Genomic DNA, 22,079 nt, shown 5'->3' on the forward strand with positions numbered 1-22,079 from the left:
CTCTCTGCTAACGTTAGTGGGTAGCCTCCACCCAACACAAGCCAAACACACTAACGTCCACACGATTCAGAAATCTCTACACTAACTATCCATTCCAGCTAATAAAAAAGTAACCGCGCACTTTGACAACTTTTCCAGCACCTCCAGCTTTTAAGCTTTTTTAGCTGTGCTGTCTAACCTCCCCATTAGTAATTACCAAGGTCAGGATTTTTGAAAGCTGACTTTCATTAAGATGAAGACCGCAATTTGAAATGATTTTACCTGATACTAAAAGATAAAATGTTTTTTGTTGTTGTTGTTGTTGTTAAGCATTAAATTGTTTAGATGTCAAACTTGAACACGATCATATAGAAATGCTGCGATTAAAACAAGTTAACATAATTACTCATTTTTTTATATATATATCAGAACAATTTCTAGTGAATGAAATTACAGAGAAATTGCCCATTTTGCTGAAGAGCCACTGAAAGCCCTTCAAGACTCCCTGAGTGAGGTATATATTTTAAACCATTAGGGGATAAATGCTTGATTATGTCCCAGACACGTAAAACGCTACCAGGCAGACGGTTTTTGCCAGTCTGGTCTTTTTTTATTGGCTTGTATTGGCTGCTGTGTTTTTGAATTGCGTATGTTTTTCTGTGTGGCGTTTTGATTGTGATGCTCTTGCCCAAATGCCAATAAATGATACCAATGAAATGACCTGACATGACTTTGGGTATTAAAGCAGGGAGCGACCTAAACAGGGTAATTAATTTGACTCATTAATCCCAAGCCCCTTCCAAATGAATGAGAGTGAAAAACAACAGATTGTACCAGCGGAGGGACCCGCAGCAGACATAACGCTTTCACACTGTTACAATCTGAGGGACAAATTCACTTAATGATTTATATTAGGTCTGCGCGATACGACCATACATGTCATCACAAAAAAAAATGATCCTATTTGTCAATAACAAAAAATTATTTCAATTATTATGTCACATTTGGAGGCTACTTTTTGATTCTGAGTTAAATGTGAAGAAACCAGAAGGCTCACTGCGCATGCAACTGGATCTTTCCTGGTTCCCACAACCCAATAAGCTGTTTGTCTGTCAGTCATGAAATATAATTATTTTGAAACCTATTGGCATTCTGTGGATCATTTTTATAGGTATATTGTGTTGTTTGTTTTAATACCCAGCCCCATTTTATATGTTATGGTTATGTCATTATAATTACTGCTTTTATTGCTTTTCCTTTGTAAAGTAACGCTATGCACATAGAAATGGTAGCTCCTATGCAGTGAATACAAAAAACAGAGGTCCTTCACTAACACACACACAGCCATACAACTATTCTCCTCTTTTTTTCTTCTTATTATTATTGGTAATGGTAGCAGTACTAGAAGCAGAAGTAGTATTAGTTAACTGTGGTGCTTTGGCAGCGTTGTTCATCTAACGTTCACTCTTCATTCCATTAAAGAAGATTAAACTCAACTGACTTGAGTAGCAAAATACTTCATGCAGTCTTTTCCTGGTTGAAATGATGGAAAATCCTCTTGTTTCACTGAGACTGTTCCTGGTTAGTGAAGTGGGATAATTGGAGTGGGAAGTGACTTTTATGCCAGTGTTTAAAAAAAAAAAAAAAAAAAAATCAACAACAAAATCCTTGTAGTTTTTATTTTTTAACTCAATTGTTTGTGGTTTGTGATTTCTATGTTCTGAGCAGCAGCTTGAGCATCACACAGAGCTATTACTGTTTTTTCAGAGGGAGAGTTTTGTGTCCCTAGATTAAGTTTAGCCATGAGAGCTTTTTTTTAAATTATTTTATTTATTTATCATTATTTTTTGCCCACTTTACATCTGTTTGCTTTGGGGGTACAATAAAGAAAGCAGGCAAACAAATTTGTGATACATTGAAAACTACTGTTACTATTCAGTTACATTAATCACTTGACAAATAAGGACACAGCACTGTGAATCAACTGGATGCAACTTTCCAAGTATTATCCAAATAACAACCCTAAAATCAGGCACAAAACACAGCAGTGATGATACAGCCATAGCTGCTTTGTCAGGACCCCCTGCAGTGGGAAAAAAAAAGTCAACATTTCACTATTGACTGCACTGTTTATGCTGGAAAGCTATATTCAGTCAGGGTGCTATATGTACAAAATGTATCTTTTCATATTAACCTATTAACCCAGCACTGAAGAAGACACTATTTCCAATGTGGTGAGGAAGCAGCAATGTTGACATGTCACTTGGATTGTACATGATGTTTTCACATAATGTTCTGATTACAGCATGCATTTATAACCTTAGTGAGTACATTGTCTGCTGGAAAGATTTTCATTAACTACTTACAGAAAATGACTGAGTGCTATGTATAGCACTTTTGCACCGGTTAATACAGCATCACCAATGCTACTTATCAGGGGTGAGAAGGAAGGACAGCAGTAAGAGAGAGAAAAAAGGGGGTTACAGATGGATTAGTGTCCGCTACACACAGTATGTGCATCCATCCCTACATGTGTGTGTCCTGCGATTCCAGACACAAGCTACGCCAAAATCTCACAGCCACAGCTCCCTCCCGTCGTTATCTATTATGCTCTCAGCAAAAACTCACAAGTAAACCATCCAAACTTTCTCCTACAGCTAACAGCAGCAAAGGTATTTTATCGCCTCCATCATTATTTTTGTTTGTGGATTTATTTCTCTCTGTCACCGCCTCATCCCCCTCTGCTGATGATTTGTCGCGATTTCAAGAGACAAAACAGGGAAATTGCACGGAGGGGATCAGGAATTTACTTCTTGATAACATCTGTTACTGACTATTCCGCTCGGCATGCAGAATCAGTTGCCCCTGTAGACCCGTTTTCCCCCTTTATCTTATTTATTTGGAGAAAGGCTTATATTGTCTCATACGCCATGAGGTGCACCTAGGAACCTCTGTGCATGGCTAACGGGAACTTTTATAGCCGTCCCTACCCAGAATGGCAATTAGCTGTGGTAGACTGGGGAAAAACACAGAGCAGTGTTGGTATGCAGAGAGCTCTGCAAAGTTAATGGACTTTTAAATCGACACTGTGCACCAAATTCCCTCATTAATGCCATCCCTGGTCCCTGCCTACACGGCTGTTTGATTTCAAAGGTCAACTCTCAAATGTCAACACAGAAACGGTAAATAGAGTACACTTTTATGATGCACATACTGTACACGCTGTATGTGCAGTAAAAGGAGGGGGCAAATAGCAGAATGGGGGCCTCGTTGATCTCTTTTTCCCCCTGTTTTACATTTATTTTTACTGGGAAAGGTTTTAAAGGGTATGCATATTCTTCAGCACCACACTGCAATGCCTTTGTAAGGTTTTTTACGGCCAGTGCAATCACAGTCCTGTAGTGTAGGTCACTGAACCAATTCACTGCAACAGTAAAGTGCTAAGCGCCTTGCCCAGTGGCACCTTGGCAGTAGCGGTTAAGGAGCTGTGAAAAAAATACCCTTGGTAGACTGTCCCAGGTGGACAGAAGAACTGAATCTCTGTCCTGCTAGTCACTAAACCACTTCTTTGACATTTTGGTTACTACCACTTCAATCTTAGGTGACTAATTAAGGAAACTGTTTGATGTGTTAAGTTGCCGTCAAACTGATTATTAAACCCACTTGAGGTATTTTCCATTCCACTACTTCATTTCTTAACCTCACGAAACAGATATGAACCCTGTCTACCCGGTTTAGCGGCTTACTGAGCTGATACGCAAATCTACCTCATTGCACTGCACGATTTCTTCACATGGGACTGACAAGCATGTTTTAAGGTGTTATTTATTTGTGAATAAACAAATGACACTTTTTTGACACTAAATGTGGATAAAAGAATATTACAGTGATTTGATGTCACTTATGGGTGATTTAATGGTTGTGGTAGTTACTACTGAGGCATAATTGCATAGCAGCAGAGTGGGCTATGAAACATTTAAATGCAAGCAAGTCAAATTAACAGTGAGGTACAATTAGAGTTACAGTTAAATAAAGTGGAATTTCTAGACCAGTGATACGATGAGAAACCAGTAGTAAGGAGGCAATGTAGTATAAGGGTCAAATCCCAGGTTAATACAGCATTTGTTACTCCTGAGGTACTACAGTGTTTTTTTTTAGATTTTACAAGTGTGTTATTTTGAATGCAGGTGCTCTGGGCCTACTGGTGATGCTAGAGGGAGAGTAAACCACTAAATTTCCTTGTGATCGAGTAGATTTTGAGATATGGCACTGTCGACCACATCGCTGACCAACAAGTCATCCAAACCAAACGACCACATAGCCCTGGGTTGACTGTTCCACCACTATAATATGACCCAAAGGACCATAAGAAAAGCTTATTGTTAGGGTAAGTTAAGTTAGGAAAAGGAAAGGGTTAAGGTTACAAAACATTAGCTAACATTCACCAATATTAGCTTGGATTTGAACTCGGGTTATAATGAGCTGCTGTACAAACAACCTGTGGAGTTGTTGGTTTTTTTTGCCAGAGGACAGTCTCTCCTGCTGGCAGACTGACACACCAGCCAACCAACACTGGATGTATAGGGGGAAAAAAAACCTTAAAAAACATTAAAAACATACAACTTTAACAGCCAGTTTTGTTTTGTTTTTAACCTAGTCTGTTCTTTCAATCCATTGCCCAACTCTACCAGCTTTGTCCCTGAGATAAACAAGAGTTCTGTGGTATTTGAATTTGCCATATAGTCTTATTTATCTGTCGATTATATGCCACATATAGACAGAGTGATGGGATGTTGCACTGAAGAACAAAGAGAAATGAACTACTTGGAAGCTGCTATGTATTTGGACTTTACCACACCATAAAAAACATTGTTAGTAATGAAAATCTACACACACATAGATAGTTTTTTTTTTTTTTTTTTTTTAAATTATGCTTTCCATTTCCTATTCAGTTGGTGAGGAAGCAGAGAGACACACTGGAGACAGGGGAAAAAAGTCAGGGATTCATTGTGAGGCTATTGTGGCATGCATGAGCCTTCAAACAGACCTGGAGAATGTTACTTTTAAAAACAACTTGTTACATTACTGTCATTAAAAGTTACTGGTTACATTATGGTGTTGTCTATCAAGAAAAGTATTGTGTTCGACGACTTCAGCGTTAATAATAAAGCCCATTGCAATGCCTTGCACAAGCTTATTATTCCCACTACTCCCGTCTTAACCCTGTAGTCTGTGTAGGGCATACTTGTCTACGGCCCGGCCCGTAATTAACTCTGCAGGGTGGCAACGGGAATGACAGACACAAAAAAATAGCAGGAACGCTTCCACAATGTTAAGGCTGTCTTGTCTTTGTCAGTAGCATTTGCTGGCTGAGCTGCTGTAAACACTGGTTGAAAAGCAGTCAAGCTACACAGGCGACGTGCAGAAACAATGGCTGGAGAGTGAATCAGGGTAAAATAATATTGCAGCAGCTTGTGCATTTGCTGATGGTTTACTTACGTCGAAGCATTACTATAAAAATCCAAATAGTAGCCCGTTTAAAATGTACTCATAGTAAAAGCTGCTGAGATGCAATAACGTCAGATTTTTTTCCCCCATGCAAATCGAAAAAGGACAGTATAAAGTTCAAACTAGGTTCTGTTAATTGGAAATTTGGAAATTACAAAAAAGTGCACCAATAAAGTAAAGGCAGATTCTTCCTCTACAGCAAGTTATTTCAACCCTGTACATAAGGTGTTACCGCTGACACAGGGTCCACAGCAAAGGGACTTACAAAGTCGACTATCTCTTGGCACAGAGATTCCATGAGTGATGCAGACAGTAAAAGAAAGCTGTTGCCAGGGAGGTATCAAAGGGATGCTGTGGGAGCCGTCATCATGATGGACATCTCATGATGGACACTGATAAAGTGCCCTAGGTCTGCTCCACCGAGTACAGAGCTAGAAGGGAGAATATGCCATACAGCAAATCTTTATGCCCAGCCTGAAGCTATAAATTGCAAGTTCTCACCCCATGGCTTTGATGGACCTTAGAGAAAATAATGCCCGGGGCACAGTCATTGGACACTGACACGTATACCATAAATGGAAAACAGCGAATCATTTTAGCTAGCTCACCCAAAGTCCAGGACACACAGACACAGATCCATTAATCTGTCGAGGTGAAGATGTGCTGTGAAAACACACCTTGGTATTGATTGCACTGATGTAGCTGAAGGTGCGGCGGGACACGGGAGCAGGGTTAAAAAGAGTGAGAAATGCAGGAAGAGAAAAGGGCGGAATCCAAACACGGCCTCCGGCGAGCACACTGTATCTGTCTATTTTAATTTGCTTTCCTAATTATCTGATTACTGCCTGTACCCATGGACGCACTCCCTTCTCTAAATATAGACGCAGATTGTTCCAAAGCTGCACTCACAAATTCTCTTTGATTGTGTGCTGGTGAAAACCTTCCACTGTTGCATGCAGCAAGGGGGCCCCGCTAAAACAGCATCCCACAGTCCTCCGAAATGGGTTTCTCAGAGATGTCTTCTTGTTTTTAAAGCATTTGTTAGTATGCCTGGAAGGCAAAAGAGTTTTCATCTCAGCATCTCCTGTCCCACTTGAAAGGCGCTCATCAGACGCTCCAGATGTTTCCCTCTGCCCTTTCATCTACTCCCTTTCTTGTCAACAAAACAGCAAAGTTTTGTCTCGTTAATTATTGTTTGCTCGCCCGCCTTTGTGTCGACGTGTCTCAAATGCCATGTTTGGCGCCCGTAACAGAAGTTGTGTTGTGCATCCTCATTCTCCTTGGCCTTCGGGATGTTAAAGTGGAGAGGAAAAGTCAAAAAATAGACAAAGCAAGCAGGAGGGAGGGAGGGGAAGTGTCAGGGTGTGGTGAGAGAGAGCGGGATAAGGCGAGAAATAGGGATATTAAGAATTCAACCCGCTGGTTATCAGGTTGAGGGCAACGGGGTGAGTGTGTAAGTGGCAGCTGTGAACGCTTGTCAAAGGAAATTTGGGTCAACATGCAGCAATCTCCCTGGGACACCATTATGACCACAAAAGGGGATACAGCTTATATGTGTTTGTCAGCTTTTTCTGCCCAAGTGTTTTGCCTTTGCTTATTGATCCCCCCCTACTCCTCCTCTTGATTGATAAGCCAGGCACATTCATCCATTAGTTTTGGTTCTCACAAGCTCAAGATGAAAAGGATAGGATGTTTTTTTTTTTTTTTTTTTTTTTTTGGCGACAGTCCGCATGTGTGTGTCCGTATGTGCGCTCAGAGGCAGATGCCTGTCTACCGTTGTCTAGACAGAATCATGTGCCTGCATACTGAGAGAGGAGGTGACATCCAGAAAGCTGCCTCTGCTAATACTTCTCCACGACACTCATTTGCTGTGACAGAGATCCGAAAGTTGGTGGCAGAACTAAGTTAAAAAAAAAAAAAAAAAAAAATCTATATCTATCTACATATAGATATTTTTTTCATATGCATTTAAGCAGTTCAGGGAGTTTAAGTGAAGCAGGGTGCTCCACAAACAGCACTGTGGGTAAGTGCATTATCATGCAGCTCACTAAATCTTCGATACAATGCTATCAATTGCACGCACACTCCACTGTATCTTCTGTTGGGTGTATTCCACAACACGAGGCAGAACTGATGTCATAAACTCCACATTATTCAGTGTATATATCACAACCAGACATGACACGATACAGTAAAAAAATACTTTCAGTGTTCTTGCATAAAGAGTTTGACACACTTTCCGCTGCCAGCCCCCACCCCATCCTCTGCATCTTCCCCTACATCTTTAATGGAATCACCACACACACCATCCCCAATCAGCCCCCATAATGCTTTGCTGTCTGTGTGCCCCCTGGTTATTGCTGTGCCACGCTATAATGGTTCCCCCTTATCTGACACAGTTATGCAAATATTGGGTTCCACCCGAATGTCTGGTGACAGGAGTCTCTCTCTCTCTCTCTCTTTCTCTCTTTTCTCTCTCTCTCTCTCTCTCTCCCCCTGATTATGCAGTGATAGGCCTGCTTGGCCTGGAATAGACTACTAGCGTGTAATAGTGATTAGTCATATCTCATGTTCGCAGCGGTATAAAACTCATCGCTGCCTGGTCTTTATTGTGCACGTGCGTGGCTCTGTGTGTGTGTGTGTGTGTGTGTGTGTGTATAACACAGACTGATGGACAGTTGGAGGCAGGGAGTTGGAAAATCATTGCTCATGCCACCGGCTCAGTTATATTTCATAGTGATTTGTGACCGATTGACTATGTGAGTACACACAGTGGATGCGCTGGCATTTATTGACACACGCAGACAATCACCCACACACATGCAACCACATGCAAACACACACACACACACACACACACACACACACACACACACACACACGCACACAGCTTACTCCAGCATCTCCCTCCTCAGCACTCTAGTTCTCACAACCCAAATTTGGCCAGGTCAACCAAATTGCAATTTTAATCTCCACTAATCCTTTTTATATTCAAATTAGTTTTGATGCTGTCATGCTACAGGAAAACTTAGCCTACCTTAGGGCTTTTTGTCTATTAGTTTGCAACGAGCGCCTTGATATGCTGACATATAAAACTGTCTGATAGCACTTTAAAGGAACAGCTCACCCAAAATACAAAAGAAGATGTCTCCTGCTTCCCTATGTGTGATTTGGTGAGGTTTCCATTCTGCCATTCAATCCTTTGTCTCCCTTCACTCCAATACAATGGTCAAACGTCAAAAATGTACACACTCAACAGTGCAAAGTCTACAGTAATAGCTCTTTGCAAAAACAATGATATGGATACCCAAAATAATTTACAGCCCTCGGGGGCAAAGAGTTTTCTTAACTATTTCCTGCCAAAGAACACCAGCGAAGAGAATCTGTCCACCCCCCTGAGTACAAATTAGTTTACCGATATTCTTTGGCAGGAAAGAGTTCTCAGCTGAACTCTTCACCCCTGAGGGCTGTGGATTATATCAGGTATCCATGTCACTGTTTTTGGAAAAAGCTGTTGCTGTAATTTTTGGCGATCTGAGCTAAACAAAATGAAGACCGAGGGTTGGCCTCGGTCCCTTAATTCCAGCAAAGAGAAATCTTAATGCTTCTGCTCACCAAGACATTTTGGACAATTCTCTGCTTCCAACTTTGTGAGGACAGTTTGGGGAAGGCCCTTTGCTCCTCCAGCATGACTGTGCCCAAGTGCACAAAGCAAGCTCCATAAAGTCATGGCTGGCTGAGTTTGGTGTGGAAGAACTTGACTGGCCCACACAGAGCCCTGACCTCAACCCCATCCAGCACCTTTGGGATGAACTAGAACAGAGGTTGCGAGCCGGGCTCTCTTGTCAACATCAGTGTCTGAACTCACAAACTCTCTCCTGCATGAACGGGCAAAAATTTCTACAGACACACTCCAAAATCTGGTAGAAAGCCTTCTCAGAAGAGTGGAAGCTGTTCTAGCTGCAAAGGGGGACCAACTCCACATTAATGCCTATAGATTTAGAAAGAGATGTCGTGTCGGTGTAATGTGTAAGTGACCCAATTCTTTTGCCCATATAGTGCAAGACTGTACCTGCACATATCTGCAAGTTTTAATCAAGAGTGTAATCTAGAAAAAAAAAAAAAGTTACAATTACACAATTCTCACCCTATTCATTCAGAATATTAATGGACATATTTATTGACTCAAACAGGATTTTTTTTTTTCAATAATTGGCTAAAGACCCTTCCACATGTGCACACATTTGCAGACACACAGACCTAACAATACCAAGCGATGCGGTCAACAGGGAAGGCTTGAGCTGCAGATGTGAGATAAAAAAAAAAACAACCAAACCCTTTTACACACACTCTCTCTCTCACTCACACTCTCTCACACACACACACACAAACTCCATCTCCCCAGGGAGTAGTGATCTGTGACTCCTCAATGTTCTGTGCACATCTGAGATGACAGCACACACAACATGGCCAGCGCCCGAGTCTGGGTTCCACATGATCACCCACAGCACTACTGTAACAGCAAACAAGATTCAACCTGACTGTGTACAGACAAGGAAATAGGCCAGGACTTACAGTATACTGCATCCTGCACTACTGGACTCCTCACTAGGTCAAATAGGATTTACAACCAACATTTATTTGCTTAAGGGTCAAACGCATGTGCTTTCCCACATAGGACAATGCTGTTTAGTTGTTTTCGTTTTACCACTTATGTATTGTGTAACATGTTTTAACCTCATGTCTCCATGTACCAATCCAGCACTGTGTGACAGACAAACTACCCCATGAGGACAGCAAAATACATCCGGTATCATATTGCATCATGTCATATTGTATCAAATGGCACTGTACTGTATCGTATTGCATCACAGTAACTGCTAGTAAGACTATAAAATCATAGAAACATACTCAAATATCTCTTTCGATATAGCTCTGTCCAAATATTGACAGCATTTATTGGCAGTAACTAAACTGTCTGGTATGGACAGGTATCCAGGCACATAATCATTTTCGTAACAACTAAACTGTATACTGTATACTGTATTGTGTTAATGTTGCAGTTGTGCTCGCTAATATGCTGGAAATACATGTGCTGAATTAAAGAGGAGGAGAATTAGGGTGATCTTGACAAGACGCAGTTCCCAAACAGCTCCTTTGTTCTCAGAGAGACAAGCAACATTATGTCAACCGCTAGACATAAAATTATGTATTATAATATTATGTTGTTATTGTCATTATATTGTTAGCTTAAACATTTTTTTTTCCTGATGCAGGGACATCCTTAAGAAGAGAAAGTGCTCATTATTATCCTAGATTCGATCGGCTGATCTTTTGCAGAGAATATAAAGTAGATGAAAATTAGATCTGTGGAGTCGAAGCCTTGAATAAAGACAGACATTTATTTTAGGTTTCTAGTTATTACAGAAATCAGTGCAAGCCAGAGATTTTGGCATTGAAATCAATTTTCCATGACACACAACTTTGGCTTGGATTTGGTGCTCAGCATAAATTTGTGCCAGGTGCCCATATAAATGAAGCCCTAGGATACCTACAACAAAGAGGGAAGCACTGAGATGCTGAATGCTAAAGGAGGCGCGATGCTACACTTCGTTCTGGCCGAGACAACGGAAAGTTGGGGGAGAAGTAACTCCCCGCAGTGCTTCATGAAAGATGCGTTTCATACATCATGCTAGCGCGAGTCCCACATGTAAACGTGTACATTTCCATCTCTGTAATTTGAACTTGAAATAATGTTTTCTCTACTATCAGGGAAGGGAAGGAGCAGACCAGATTCAATCTGAGGTGAGGTAGTGGATCATGAAGGCATGTCTCCATTCTGGAACAAATTTGATATCTGTCTGGAAGTCAAGACCCATAACGGCAGAGTTGTCAGGAAAAAAGTAAAATGTTGCTTTATTTGCCATTCCAACTCCAATTTCATATCAGTCCTCAAACTTTTCTTGATCGTATCACTTCTGCTGACTTTTCCTTAAATGTTTGCCTTGTGTAAGTTTTCCCCACTTACCTGTATAGATTCACAAATCAACTAAACTTTCACTTTGATAAATCAGACTATTTACAGTCAGCATTTACAAATTTCAGTAGATTTTAAAAGAGCAGATATAGGCAAAGGGTCAAAATTTGCTCTTGTTTCTGTTCAAAGGCTATAGAAACATACTCTATATAGTGTACAGTACATGCTAAAAAAAAAAAAAAAGTGATCTCTGTTTATAGCAAAAAGCTTTTGGCAAGTCGATAACCATTTACAAAGCCTCCACAATATTGTTGTGTTGATGCTATATTGCTTTTTCTCCATTTCAGCTGTGTGTGTCATTGTTTCTCTGAGCCCAACAGCGTGCGGATGAAAATTGAATGGTATTGACAGGGGTCTGTTTCATCTTGGCCGTCAATAACAAAATTGTGTTATTCGATGTCTGGCTTGAATGCTGATAATGACTGCCAATGCATACGCTGGATGCAATATTGACAGTATTGAATTTCCCCACTAGTCTTCCAAATTGTTTTTTTTTTTTTTTCATATCCATAAATTTGAAGAATGAATCAAAATCTACGAAACTCGTGGATTTTTCCCCTTATTTTGTATTGTTAGTTATTTGTTTAATCTGTTTCCCTGCAGCTTTACCTACAAACCTGACTTTCCCCTCACTGACCCAGGTTTATATTTGCTCATTTATGAATAATCAGCGGTTACACAGTGCCTCTGTAATTGCTCATCTCTCATAGCTGTGGAGGTTTGATAAAGTTTTCTTGCTGAAAAGGAAAAAAAAAACATAAAACAAAACAAAAATGTAAAAATCAAAATGAAAAACCGACTTTTTATCCATGGATTGCCTAACAATGTGAGCAGTTTGTTGGGCATAATTTTCAGTTGTGCACTTCTGAAGGTGTAATTATCAACCATATCTTCGAAACAAAAAGAAGCAGAGCCGACTTCTGCTCCCAAAGACGTCTCCTGGTTCTTTTATTTCAGTGATACTCCTTTTTAAAATCTTTGTTGCTTTTCCTCATGATGTTCAAATTATCCCAATATTAGCTCTGCATTCTCCTGTGTGACTTCCTCTACATACGCAATGGTGAGAGGAAAACATCTTAATGTGAACAGTTAATGCTAGATAATTAACACACGGCAAAAAAAAAATCTCCATCTTAACAAGACATTTAGCCTCACCTTCATTGTTAAAATCTTGTGTTTTTCTTCAAACAAGTGAAAAAATATGCCTGTGGGATGAGATAATCCCTCTTGTTTCTGATGCAGTTTCACTTGTTTCAGGATTGTTTTTTTCAGGAACAAGTATAAATATGTTGAAACAAGGCAGAACAAGGCAGATCAGCCCATTAGGATCAAGAGAATGCCACTTGATTCAAGAAAATTCAAATCTGCTGATTAGCGCTGGAAATGAGTGGGATTATCTCATCCCACTGGCAGATTTTTTTTTCACTTACTGGAAGAAAAACAAGATTTTAACATTGAATATGAGAATCAATGAGTTGTTGAGATGGTTTGTTTGTTTTTTGTTTGGGGTGCAGACAGTTCCAAATTTGGGCTGATTTATATTGTGGGCATGTGTAGTGATTTTTTTTCCCCTTATTTGAGGCAATCTCTTGCTCTTCTTTTTCTTACCTGCCCATTAGCACACTCTCTGGTAAGGAATGGGGAAAAAAGAAGGTGGAAGGAAAGCTGGAGTGAAGCATCGGCTTGGAAACACACAGAAACACAAAGAAAAAGAGTGAGAAGGGAGCGATGAGCGAGGAAATGTGATCGAGATGAGGGTATCGGGGGAGTCCAGAGATGCAAAATGAAAGAATAACAGCAAGAAAGGATGTGAGGAAGAAAGAGAGAATGAGTAAGGTGTTTAGCTGCGGGAGTTTGTGTAGGAGTGATGGGAGGCCCCACAGGGCCCTGTGGTAATCTGCCAGTTTGCGCGCCAGCTCTCCAGGACCTCGCAGGTGTGCTACACCAGAGATGTCACAATTCAGTTGTTCTTGCACGCATACACACACACACATACACCCACACAAAGGAGGAGCGAATGCATATACAAACACATAAGCATAAAGCAGAGTGTGAATCTGCGGTCAGCTCATCACCTTGTCAGTTCAAAATTTACCCAGTTCAATAAAGAGGAGTGCGAATAACAACAGCACAACACATTCCTCTCCTAACCCCCTTACCCCTCCCGTTTTAATTTCTTCCAGGCTCTGTTGGCTAGCAATATTAATGAAATATCTTTGAAGAATACAAGTTATGCAGCAATGTGGTTAGCCACGACCTGTAAACACTGTTTCTCATTAAGATAAAAAATACATGCAGGCGGTACGCAGCAGCCAAATGTCCCTGGCTATCTGTCTCCACGCAGTCCAGACCGTTATATCAGATGTTTTCACGTCTACTGTCTATCTGTGCCTTTGTTTTTTCGCCCATAGTCACACACACTTCACTTGCAATCTTTAACTAGCTCAGATGGAAAAGACTAACATTTATATAGATTCCTGCACTGTGATGGGCCTCCCTTTCCCTCTTTCTCTTTGTCTCTTTCCTTTGCAGTGACTGAGATGGAAAACAATGAGATTGAGTCAGCCCATTCTCCTTTAGCAAACAATTAGATTATGGCTTTGTTTTCTTTCAATTTGATAACGGAATCTGACACCATTCTTTCCCACAATCCGCAGTCATACATTATGGAGACGGTGGCGCGTGCTTTTGTTAATATGAATTGACAGGAGCTACTGCAAAAATAACAAGCACCGACTTCTCCAGAGTCTCATGCCCCACCCAAAACACTGCGCATCCACATGCACAGGCGCCCGTGCACCCCCGCACACACACAAACACGCACACACACACTCTCCACCATCAATGCACAACAGCAGTGGGACATCCACGAGACATCCTCATCAATTATGAAGGAGCTCTGAGTACCATCCATTACACCCAATCAGCTGGAGAAATCACTGTTTTACCACCATTAGCATTCCTCTATTCATTAGGAAACCTCACGCACACACACACACACACATCTACATGCACACAGACAATGCATCCGATAAGCCAGGATGAATATGGAGGAACTAAATAGTTCTCAGAATGCAAAAGAAACCAGTTCCAGTCCCTAGTTTATTCATGACCTGAATAGCATGTCTGCACAAACAAGCCCCGACTAATGTTAATTAAGCAGAAAAGAGGCTCGTTAGAGAGCGAGAGAGAAAATGGATTAATCCAAGGACGGCTGGAAGGAAGCGTTCGATTGGAGTTGGAAGTTATAAGAAAAACATTGGCTAACTTTCATGCCTCGAAGAAAAGACAAGTTTCAAAGAAAACAAAAGAGAGATGTCAGACAAAAATGCAAACAGCAGGGCTCAATAAAGTCCGCTGTGCAAAAGCCAGATGAGCAACGCTACACAGGTCGCCACGTTCATCCTGTCCCAAAGCAGGGATATTGTTAAGCGAGGTTCATTTGGAAGTCTGGTAACATGGGCAGGGCGTCCCAGTTGGGTGACAGCTCTCACTCTCCCCACCCCGATGACTGTCTGAATCCATTTACCGAAATCAAATCCACTTCCCTCCAATGCATCATCATCGGGTAATTGCTCATAACTCCATTTGGAAAATGGCAGACCAATTAAAGAAGTGAAATTAAGCTGAAAGTACACCAGTGGGAGCACAGACAAGGGGATGCTGCTTGAGGAACGGGTGTGGGGAGACTTTTGGACAACGTTTTGTTTAATACCTTCTCAGTGAGAGACAAATGAAGATGCCAAGAGATAAAAAGTCTCGTTTTTAATTAGGATAGGATATGAAACTGAAGTGGGTGCATTTTGGACATTAAATCAAGTGTGAGACTTTCATAGACGTCCATCGCATAGATGTATATTCCTTATTAGGCAGCTCTTAGAGCAGAACCGATGGTCTATATATGTCCTACAGGTATGCACCAACTTCATCGGCAAGCTTTTTGATTGCATTTTTGATGCCACTGCATTGTGCTTAATTATGCATGCCATATTGAACCAAACCAATAGGTAATCAAGGTGAATCAAATATTCATTGGAACACATTTTGCTAGGGGCCATGGAGCGACCCCAGTCAGAGCAAAAGGGACACATCAAAGTCAGCGAATCTTGTCACTGTATGAGAAGTAGCCTGAGGTCTGAGATTTACTTTAGCCGAGGAAAAAAATGAGCTCAGAGGGTGATGGGCACAGAGCAGGCATATTATACTCTGGTGTAAGGCAGATCCACCTCTACAATTTCAAAGGTTTAAGTGTAAATGACAGTGATTCTAAGGATTTAGAGTGACTGCACTTGAAAGTTTTGAAAAAAGAAAAAAAAAAGGTAATTTAACTACATTTTCTGGCTCTAAAATCTGAGAGGATATTACACATCTCACTTTTTAGCATCTCCTAGCAACAGTGACAGTAACAATTTGAGCATACAGTAACTACTTTCTCCAAAAAGTCTCTTCGAGGCGCATGTCGGTGAGCGGGGAGTGAAAGTGACGGTGCCGAGGAATCAGGTGTCACAATTTTTTTTTTTTTGCCAGGTTGAGATGAGTAATACAGAAGCCCACTGGTCAGAGTCGTCAACGAAAATGTGTGTCTGCAATAGGACTCAGTGGTGGGCTGAAAATAAAACAGCTGACGTCAGTGAGCCTGAACAACTGTCATTGCTGACTTTCTTCTCATCTTTCCCTTTTGCCTCTCTGTCTTGCCACTGGCCCCTTAGCTTCGGTCCATCTCGATCTCTTTTATATCCTTCAGGGGGAAATCAGCCACACGCACAAACACAGGCATGTACACACACATCCCTCCCCCTCCCCTCACACACATGCACACACACACACACACTTCTGCTCCACCACGGGGCTGAAAGAATCCTCCATCAATGCAGCTTTGTCTTTCAGGTGGTAATTAGCAGTCATTGTTGTTGTTCTGCTAATCAGAAATCTCACACACCAATGAGGGTCATTATCTCACCATCAGATAAAAGACCAGTCTGGCTCAGGGAAGATGCAGTGTGGTGTGTGTGCGTGTGTATGTGTGTGTGTTATGTGATATGTATTATGATAAGAGTCCACAGGCTTATTGAGTAAAACGGCAAGATTGGATCTTTTTCAATCATTTGCATATGATAGGACTTAATATGAATTAAGAGATGGGAATCTGTGATTTCAGTGTTTCAGCCTCCGGCTAATTGTGAAATATTGTAAATCTAATGTAAAGACTCAGCTGTACCCTCAGACTTGCAGGCACATCGTTTTGAAATGGCTTTGAGGCAAACTGCAGCATGAAGAAAAGAGCAGTTAAAGAGCACTATAGAAAAGTTGCCCAGGGTTGATTTACGTAAGGATGCTTTAGGCTCAATTGACCAAAAAAACGTGGAATACGGACATAATTTATCACCAATTCAAGCTGATGATGAGACCTACGTAGGCTCAATTGTCAATTATGTGCTTATTCCACCATTTTCTCAGTTGAGAGAGTGTCCTTACTTAAATAAATCCTCAGTAACTTTGCATTGTGCACCTTGAAAATATAATAAGTCAGAGGGTTAACCAAAGCCAAATATTCCTACTTAAATGTCCGCACCTTTTATTTAAGGCCAGATGTCCGGAACAACTGGCCATAACAAAATAACATTTAATCAACTCACTTGTAAGTTTGAAGCAACATATCTTCAAATCCAATACCGTCAAGATAATCAAAATGCATTTGAGCCTAGTGGGAGAATGGGCATCGCTTGCCTGCAATCAGTTACTTGAGGTCCACACCTGATTTTTATTTAAGGTCAGAGGTCTGGAACGATTGGCGACTGCAAAATAACATTTAATCAACTCACTTATAACTTTTAATCAACATACATTCAAGTTCCAGACGGACCCTTGAAAACTTGCATACCAGTAGGCGACTCATTATTTATGGTCGTGCTGGCTTCGTTCTCACACACACACACACACACACACAAACATACACACAGAGAGAGCTGATCAGAGGAGACACAGTGAACCAGGTGAAGTGAGGAAAGTGCTACTCGACTTGACAGCTGCACTCGTTACGTTACTGTAAGTACAAAAAAAAGATTCACACCACTGCCAAAGCAAATTCTTGAGTGTAATATTAATGCGTGATCTCTGCAGCAACAACATACAAAATAGAAAACTGTACGCTTCATAACGTTCTGTATTCATAACACGAGGTAAGGGCTGGGACCGCCTTGATCGGCTGAGGTGCGGACTTAGGGAAGCTCTGCTGTGCATTGATGAAATGCAATCTGTGATCATTCACCAATGCTAAGGCAGCGCATCCCTGCATAGCTGTAACGGCTCTCCAACAGCGCTGCCAGTTCTTTGTTTGTGGAAAATATTCATCATTCTGGGATGAGCTTTTGTTGAAGTCCATCATTAAAGGGGGACAATATGCAATTGATAACAGTGAAGTGAGAAATTTAGCACAACAAAAATCTATTCTGGGTTGTGCTCATTTCTTGTTTGACTGTGTAGCCAAGAGAATAGCACTCATTCCAACACTCTGTAAACACACTTGCGGCTCCCAAACAGTATGTTCATGTGCATGTCTTGAACTCACAATGGCTAATTAAAAACTTGTTCATGCTAAGAAAAAAGTGTTATATTGTGAAAGTTATTGGAACAACTCAAACTGTGCAATCTTTGTATTTGAGAAACACAATCATGAATTATGACTGAAAGATCTAAAAACTTACCAGAAGTGTGGCTATGGTAACTCTTTTCTCCTCGAAAATAATCGAAAATAGCTTTATTGACAGCTACTTAAATAAGCCAAATCATCTGGGCTGGCATTAATATTGACTCGCTAATACCACCTAATTACTTTCATGCAATAATAATGAGATATGCACACTCTGTGATTGGTGGGTTTGGAGTGTGTATAGACAGTATGTCAGCCATCAAGGATCTCAAACACCAACCAAGGACACATAAACTTCTGAGGAGAGTGCTACTCTATAGAAACTCTATGCATCTTTAACAAGCAAATGTTTAAGTCCTTTTCAATTTGCCCCTTCTCCACTCCCAGTGTTGATAGCGTAATTTAGGCCAAACAGTCCTGAAATGAAGGTTACTGTGGATGGACTGGCATGCTAGATTAGAAGGGGATAAATAAATAATGGATTCTGAATGAGGCAACAAATGATGCTGGTCTCTCCGATTCAAATCAATGGTGTCCAATCTATAGCTGTGTCCTTGGGATGGGGTGGTTTGGACAAGCCGGGGCATGATTGTGCACTATGAAATGCTGACTGTCTGATACGGTGCGCCGCTGGTCACCCCAGGGAGCTGGCTTTCTGCTTTAATAGGCTACTCAAGGTCCCACACATGAACACGGAACCAATAAGGGGAATCTAGGCCTGGGGGTCAGGAGATCATCAGGCATATTCTCACGCTCGCACTCTGTTAAATGCTCATGCAGGCAATCTTGCTCCAGCCGTTGTTCACATTTATCTGATTCTCGCTCATTTCCTTCTCCCTTGTTCTTCCCCTGCCCATGCCTGTCCATTTGTCCACTCCCTCCCCTCGCTAGTGAAATAGGCAGCCCGCCGGACAGCAGTACGCAGAGGTCAGCCGGGTCTCACTTCTCATTCCACCTCTGGAGTGGATTACTAAATGGAAATGACCGCAGAGTTCGCAGGTCCACTCTGATCAGCACATCGCTCCTCTCTCTCTCCCTGTCTGGTTCTCTTTCTAACTCTCTCTCCCAAGGTGCTGAACCCTCACTAAGCCCCAGAGGCCTTCCTGCAGCCTCCCAGCCACGGCTTGTTTGAATCCCCCAGCACTGCTCCCATCAATAAGGGAATTGTCCTCTCCTGCTGCACCAACTCACAGCGGAGAGAACACAGTTCTAAAAAGGACATGATTAAACCACATCTTTTTTTTCATCTTTAACAATTTATCTAATTTTCTTTGGCTGAGCAGCGACCCTGTGAAAGCACAGATGTGACCTGGTGTGCCACGGTGTAAGTTATAAGACCAACAACACCGCTGATTTGTTTTTCAATTTAATTTCATGACCACAGGCAGGGATTTTGTGAAAAAGGTCTCTGTGTGTGTGTCTCTGTGTGTGTGTGTGCTCAGCACATACAATGTGTTATGCTCACTATTCAGCTCCCATTGGCTTGAGAATGGGTTTCCATTAAAGGTACATTATGTAATGATATATAATGATTTACTTGCTCAAATGTGCAAATGACTGCAACACAGCACCGGGGGCTCACAAGTGTTTGGTGACCAATACCTGTCAATCAACAGTTTCTATGATGGCTGCTGAGATTTCTAGCTCTCAAAATAGCCTCGTTGGTCTAACCGCTTTGTTTTGTTTTGAGGACACATGATGTTTGTCAGGCTGACAAAGATAGTGTGGGCCATCGCATGTCTGTCAAGTCTGGTGTTAGTCACGCTAACACACCTGCAACACTGAAAGGTTCATAATTAACTGCCTACATCCATTGAACTGACGATTGACATTTACATTTATTATTCAGCTGAGCAACATATGCTGTATTTAGCTCTCCTTAGCCATGCTGTAACACTACGACTGCTTTCTCACTCTCACCCTACTTGTTGCTGCTAGTTGCACAGCATTACGACTTGGTGTAGTCTCCATTTGAGAGCAGATCAGGCAGCATATTTTTGTCCGAACCTGAATTGAGACAGAAGCATAGTAACTGAACCTGACCCAAATCTGACAGGCATTGTTTTTTTTGTGTCCAAACACGAGCGACACTCTAGCCTCCATGTGTCATGGAATACATTTTTGCCTTGTTTCCAATGACTGTTGCTTGACCTGATACTTGTAGCTTTTCTAAACATTTCTAACCTAATATGCAAGCCTAACTTGAGGTGTGGTGCAAAATCATTGCCACTGTGTTAAATGAAACACTATTGAGCTCATAACTCCGGACCACTTGAGTCTTTATACAGAGATGGATAGTTAGAGCCACTAGAAAATAGAATGAAATTACATAACCTAGCTTTAATATACATAATATACTTACATAATATAGCATATAACATGTATAATGTAGTGAGCAATTTTGTGGAAAAAGTGTGCGAGTATGCATTTGCCCTAAGCACATTCATCCAGCAAATGCTCACTATTCATCGCCAAACAGTTTGGGAATGGGAATATGCTTCACTTAATATATGTAATATAGCAAGGTTATAACCCAAACAAAAACTGTGTTATCTCTGAGGTGACCTCCTCCATCTGGCAACTTTCATATAGTTTCAATAATGGAAAATATGAAAATGATCTACAGTCTTGCATTCATTCGCTGTGTTTAATTGGAATGTTTAACATTCTCCTCTTTATTAGCTTTGCGGTGGCCTGCTCCTTCCCTCATCCAGGGGGGAAAACTGATTGAGGTTTTAAAGACTCAATCCCAGTTGAATTGCGATTGCAGAGGCTTTTAATTAGATAAAGCTTGGCTGGTTTGCACATATACTTTACAGCCATGTCAGGCTAAAAAGGTCCATGTGTCGTAAATATCACCCGAGACATTAATAGAATTGAGATTAGAGGGCAGAATGTGTGGATCAGCGTAAAAAAGGCAGTGAAGAGTGGGACGACTTCATGCGGTGTGCTATTTATAGCTGCTAAACTGGACGGCTCCATTAATATAAGGCTTACCCTTTCTGGAAATGTAAATCACAAGGGCCATGACTCTACATGCATGTTATACAGCTGCAGTGTGTCAGGGAACAGCGGCATGTCTCTGATTTACAGCGGCCTGGGACAAAGCAAAGACTGCTCCATTTTTTAAATTATTTTTTTTCCCCCAAATCCTAATGGATTTCTCTATCTTTGCTGTCTCTCCCTGTACATCTGAAAGCGAGTAAGCATTTAAGATGGAGAATATAGCTGCAGAAGACATTCTTTAATTGCATGCCTGGTTGAATAAACCAGCGTGAGGACAAGCTGGGCTATCATAACAGACACGAATACAGACATCTCAACTGGTATTAGAGCCATGTTGAGCCCTGTCGCTCATGTACCCTTTCATTTCTGCCCTTGATGTTTATATTATTCGCAGAGACAGAGTGAGCGCACGAGCAAGACGGAGAGTAAGAGAGAGAGGGAGAAAGATCAGATCACAGCCTCGGTGGACACTTAAACAGGGCAGAGGGCTGATCAATAACCCCTGCATTACAAAATCACATCGGATTCAGTCCAACATCCCTTGTCTCTAAAACCACAGGCTCCATATTTAATTGAGAAGCATCTCACGTTGAACCAGAGGGCTCATGTCTATTTTTCTGAAATAACTGTCATCTCTCTCTCTTCCCCGAGCCTATCAACTCACTCTTTTTTATATCGCCTCCCCCCCTCCCTCCTGCGTCTCGTCTGTGCAAGCAGTGCACACAGCTAAAGCGCCCTGCTTCGGCACACATGTACTGCATGACTCAAAGCACATAGATCCCAGCTGTGACCTCGCTGGGGCCACATGGTCATTGTCGGCACTCATAATAATGTCCTTAATGACTTTGCAGGGCTTATTCACTGAACTCTCTTCCACCATATGGCTGCTCTCATACACTT

General features: G+C 41.4%; 1 protein-coding gene across 1 annotated transcript in view; it reads right to left on the reverse strand.

Moving 5' to 3' along the window:
- Window positions 1-1,968: 1,968 nt before the first annotated feature.
- The window catches only part of arap2 (ArfGAP with RhoGAP domain, ankyrin repeat and PH domain 2), a 161,286-nt gene continuing 141,175 nt past the window's right edge, over window positions 1,969-22,079 (reverse strand). Inside the window, exon 32 of the mRNA XM_030076542.1 lies at window positions 1,969-2,062. Coding sequence (XP_029932402.1) covers window positions 1,985-2,062 — 78 coding nt within the window. The 3' untranslated portion in view covers window positions 1,969-1,984. The remainder of the gene's footprint in view (window positions 2,063-22,079) is intronic.

The sequence above is a fragment of the Myripristis murdjan genome, chromosome 18 (genome assembly GCF_902150065.1).
Source record: "Myripristis murdjan chromosome 18, fMyrMur1.1, whole genome shotgun sequence".
NCBI lineage: Eukaryota > Metazoa > Chordata > Actinopteri > Holocentriformes > Holocentridae > Myripristis > Myripristis murdjan.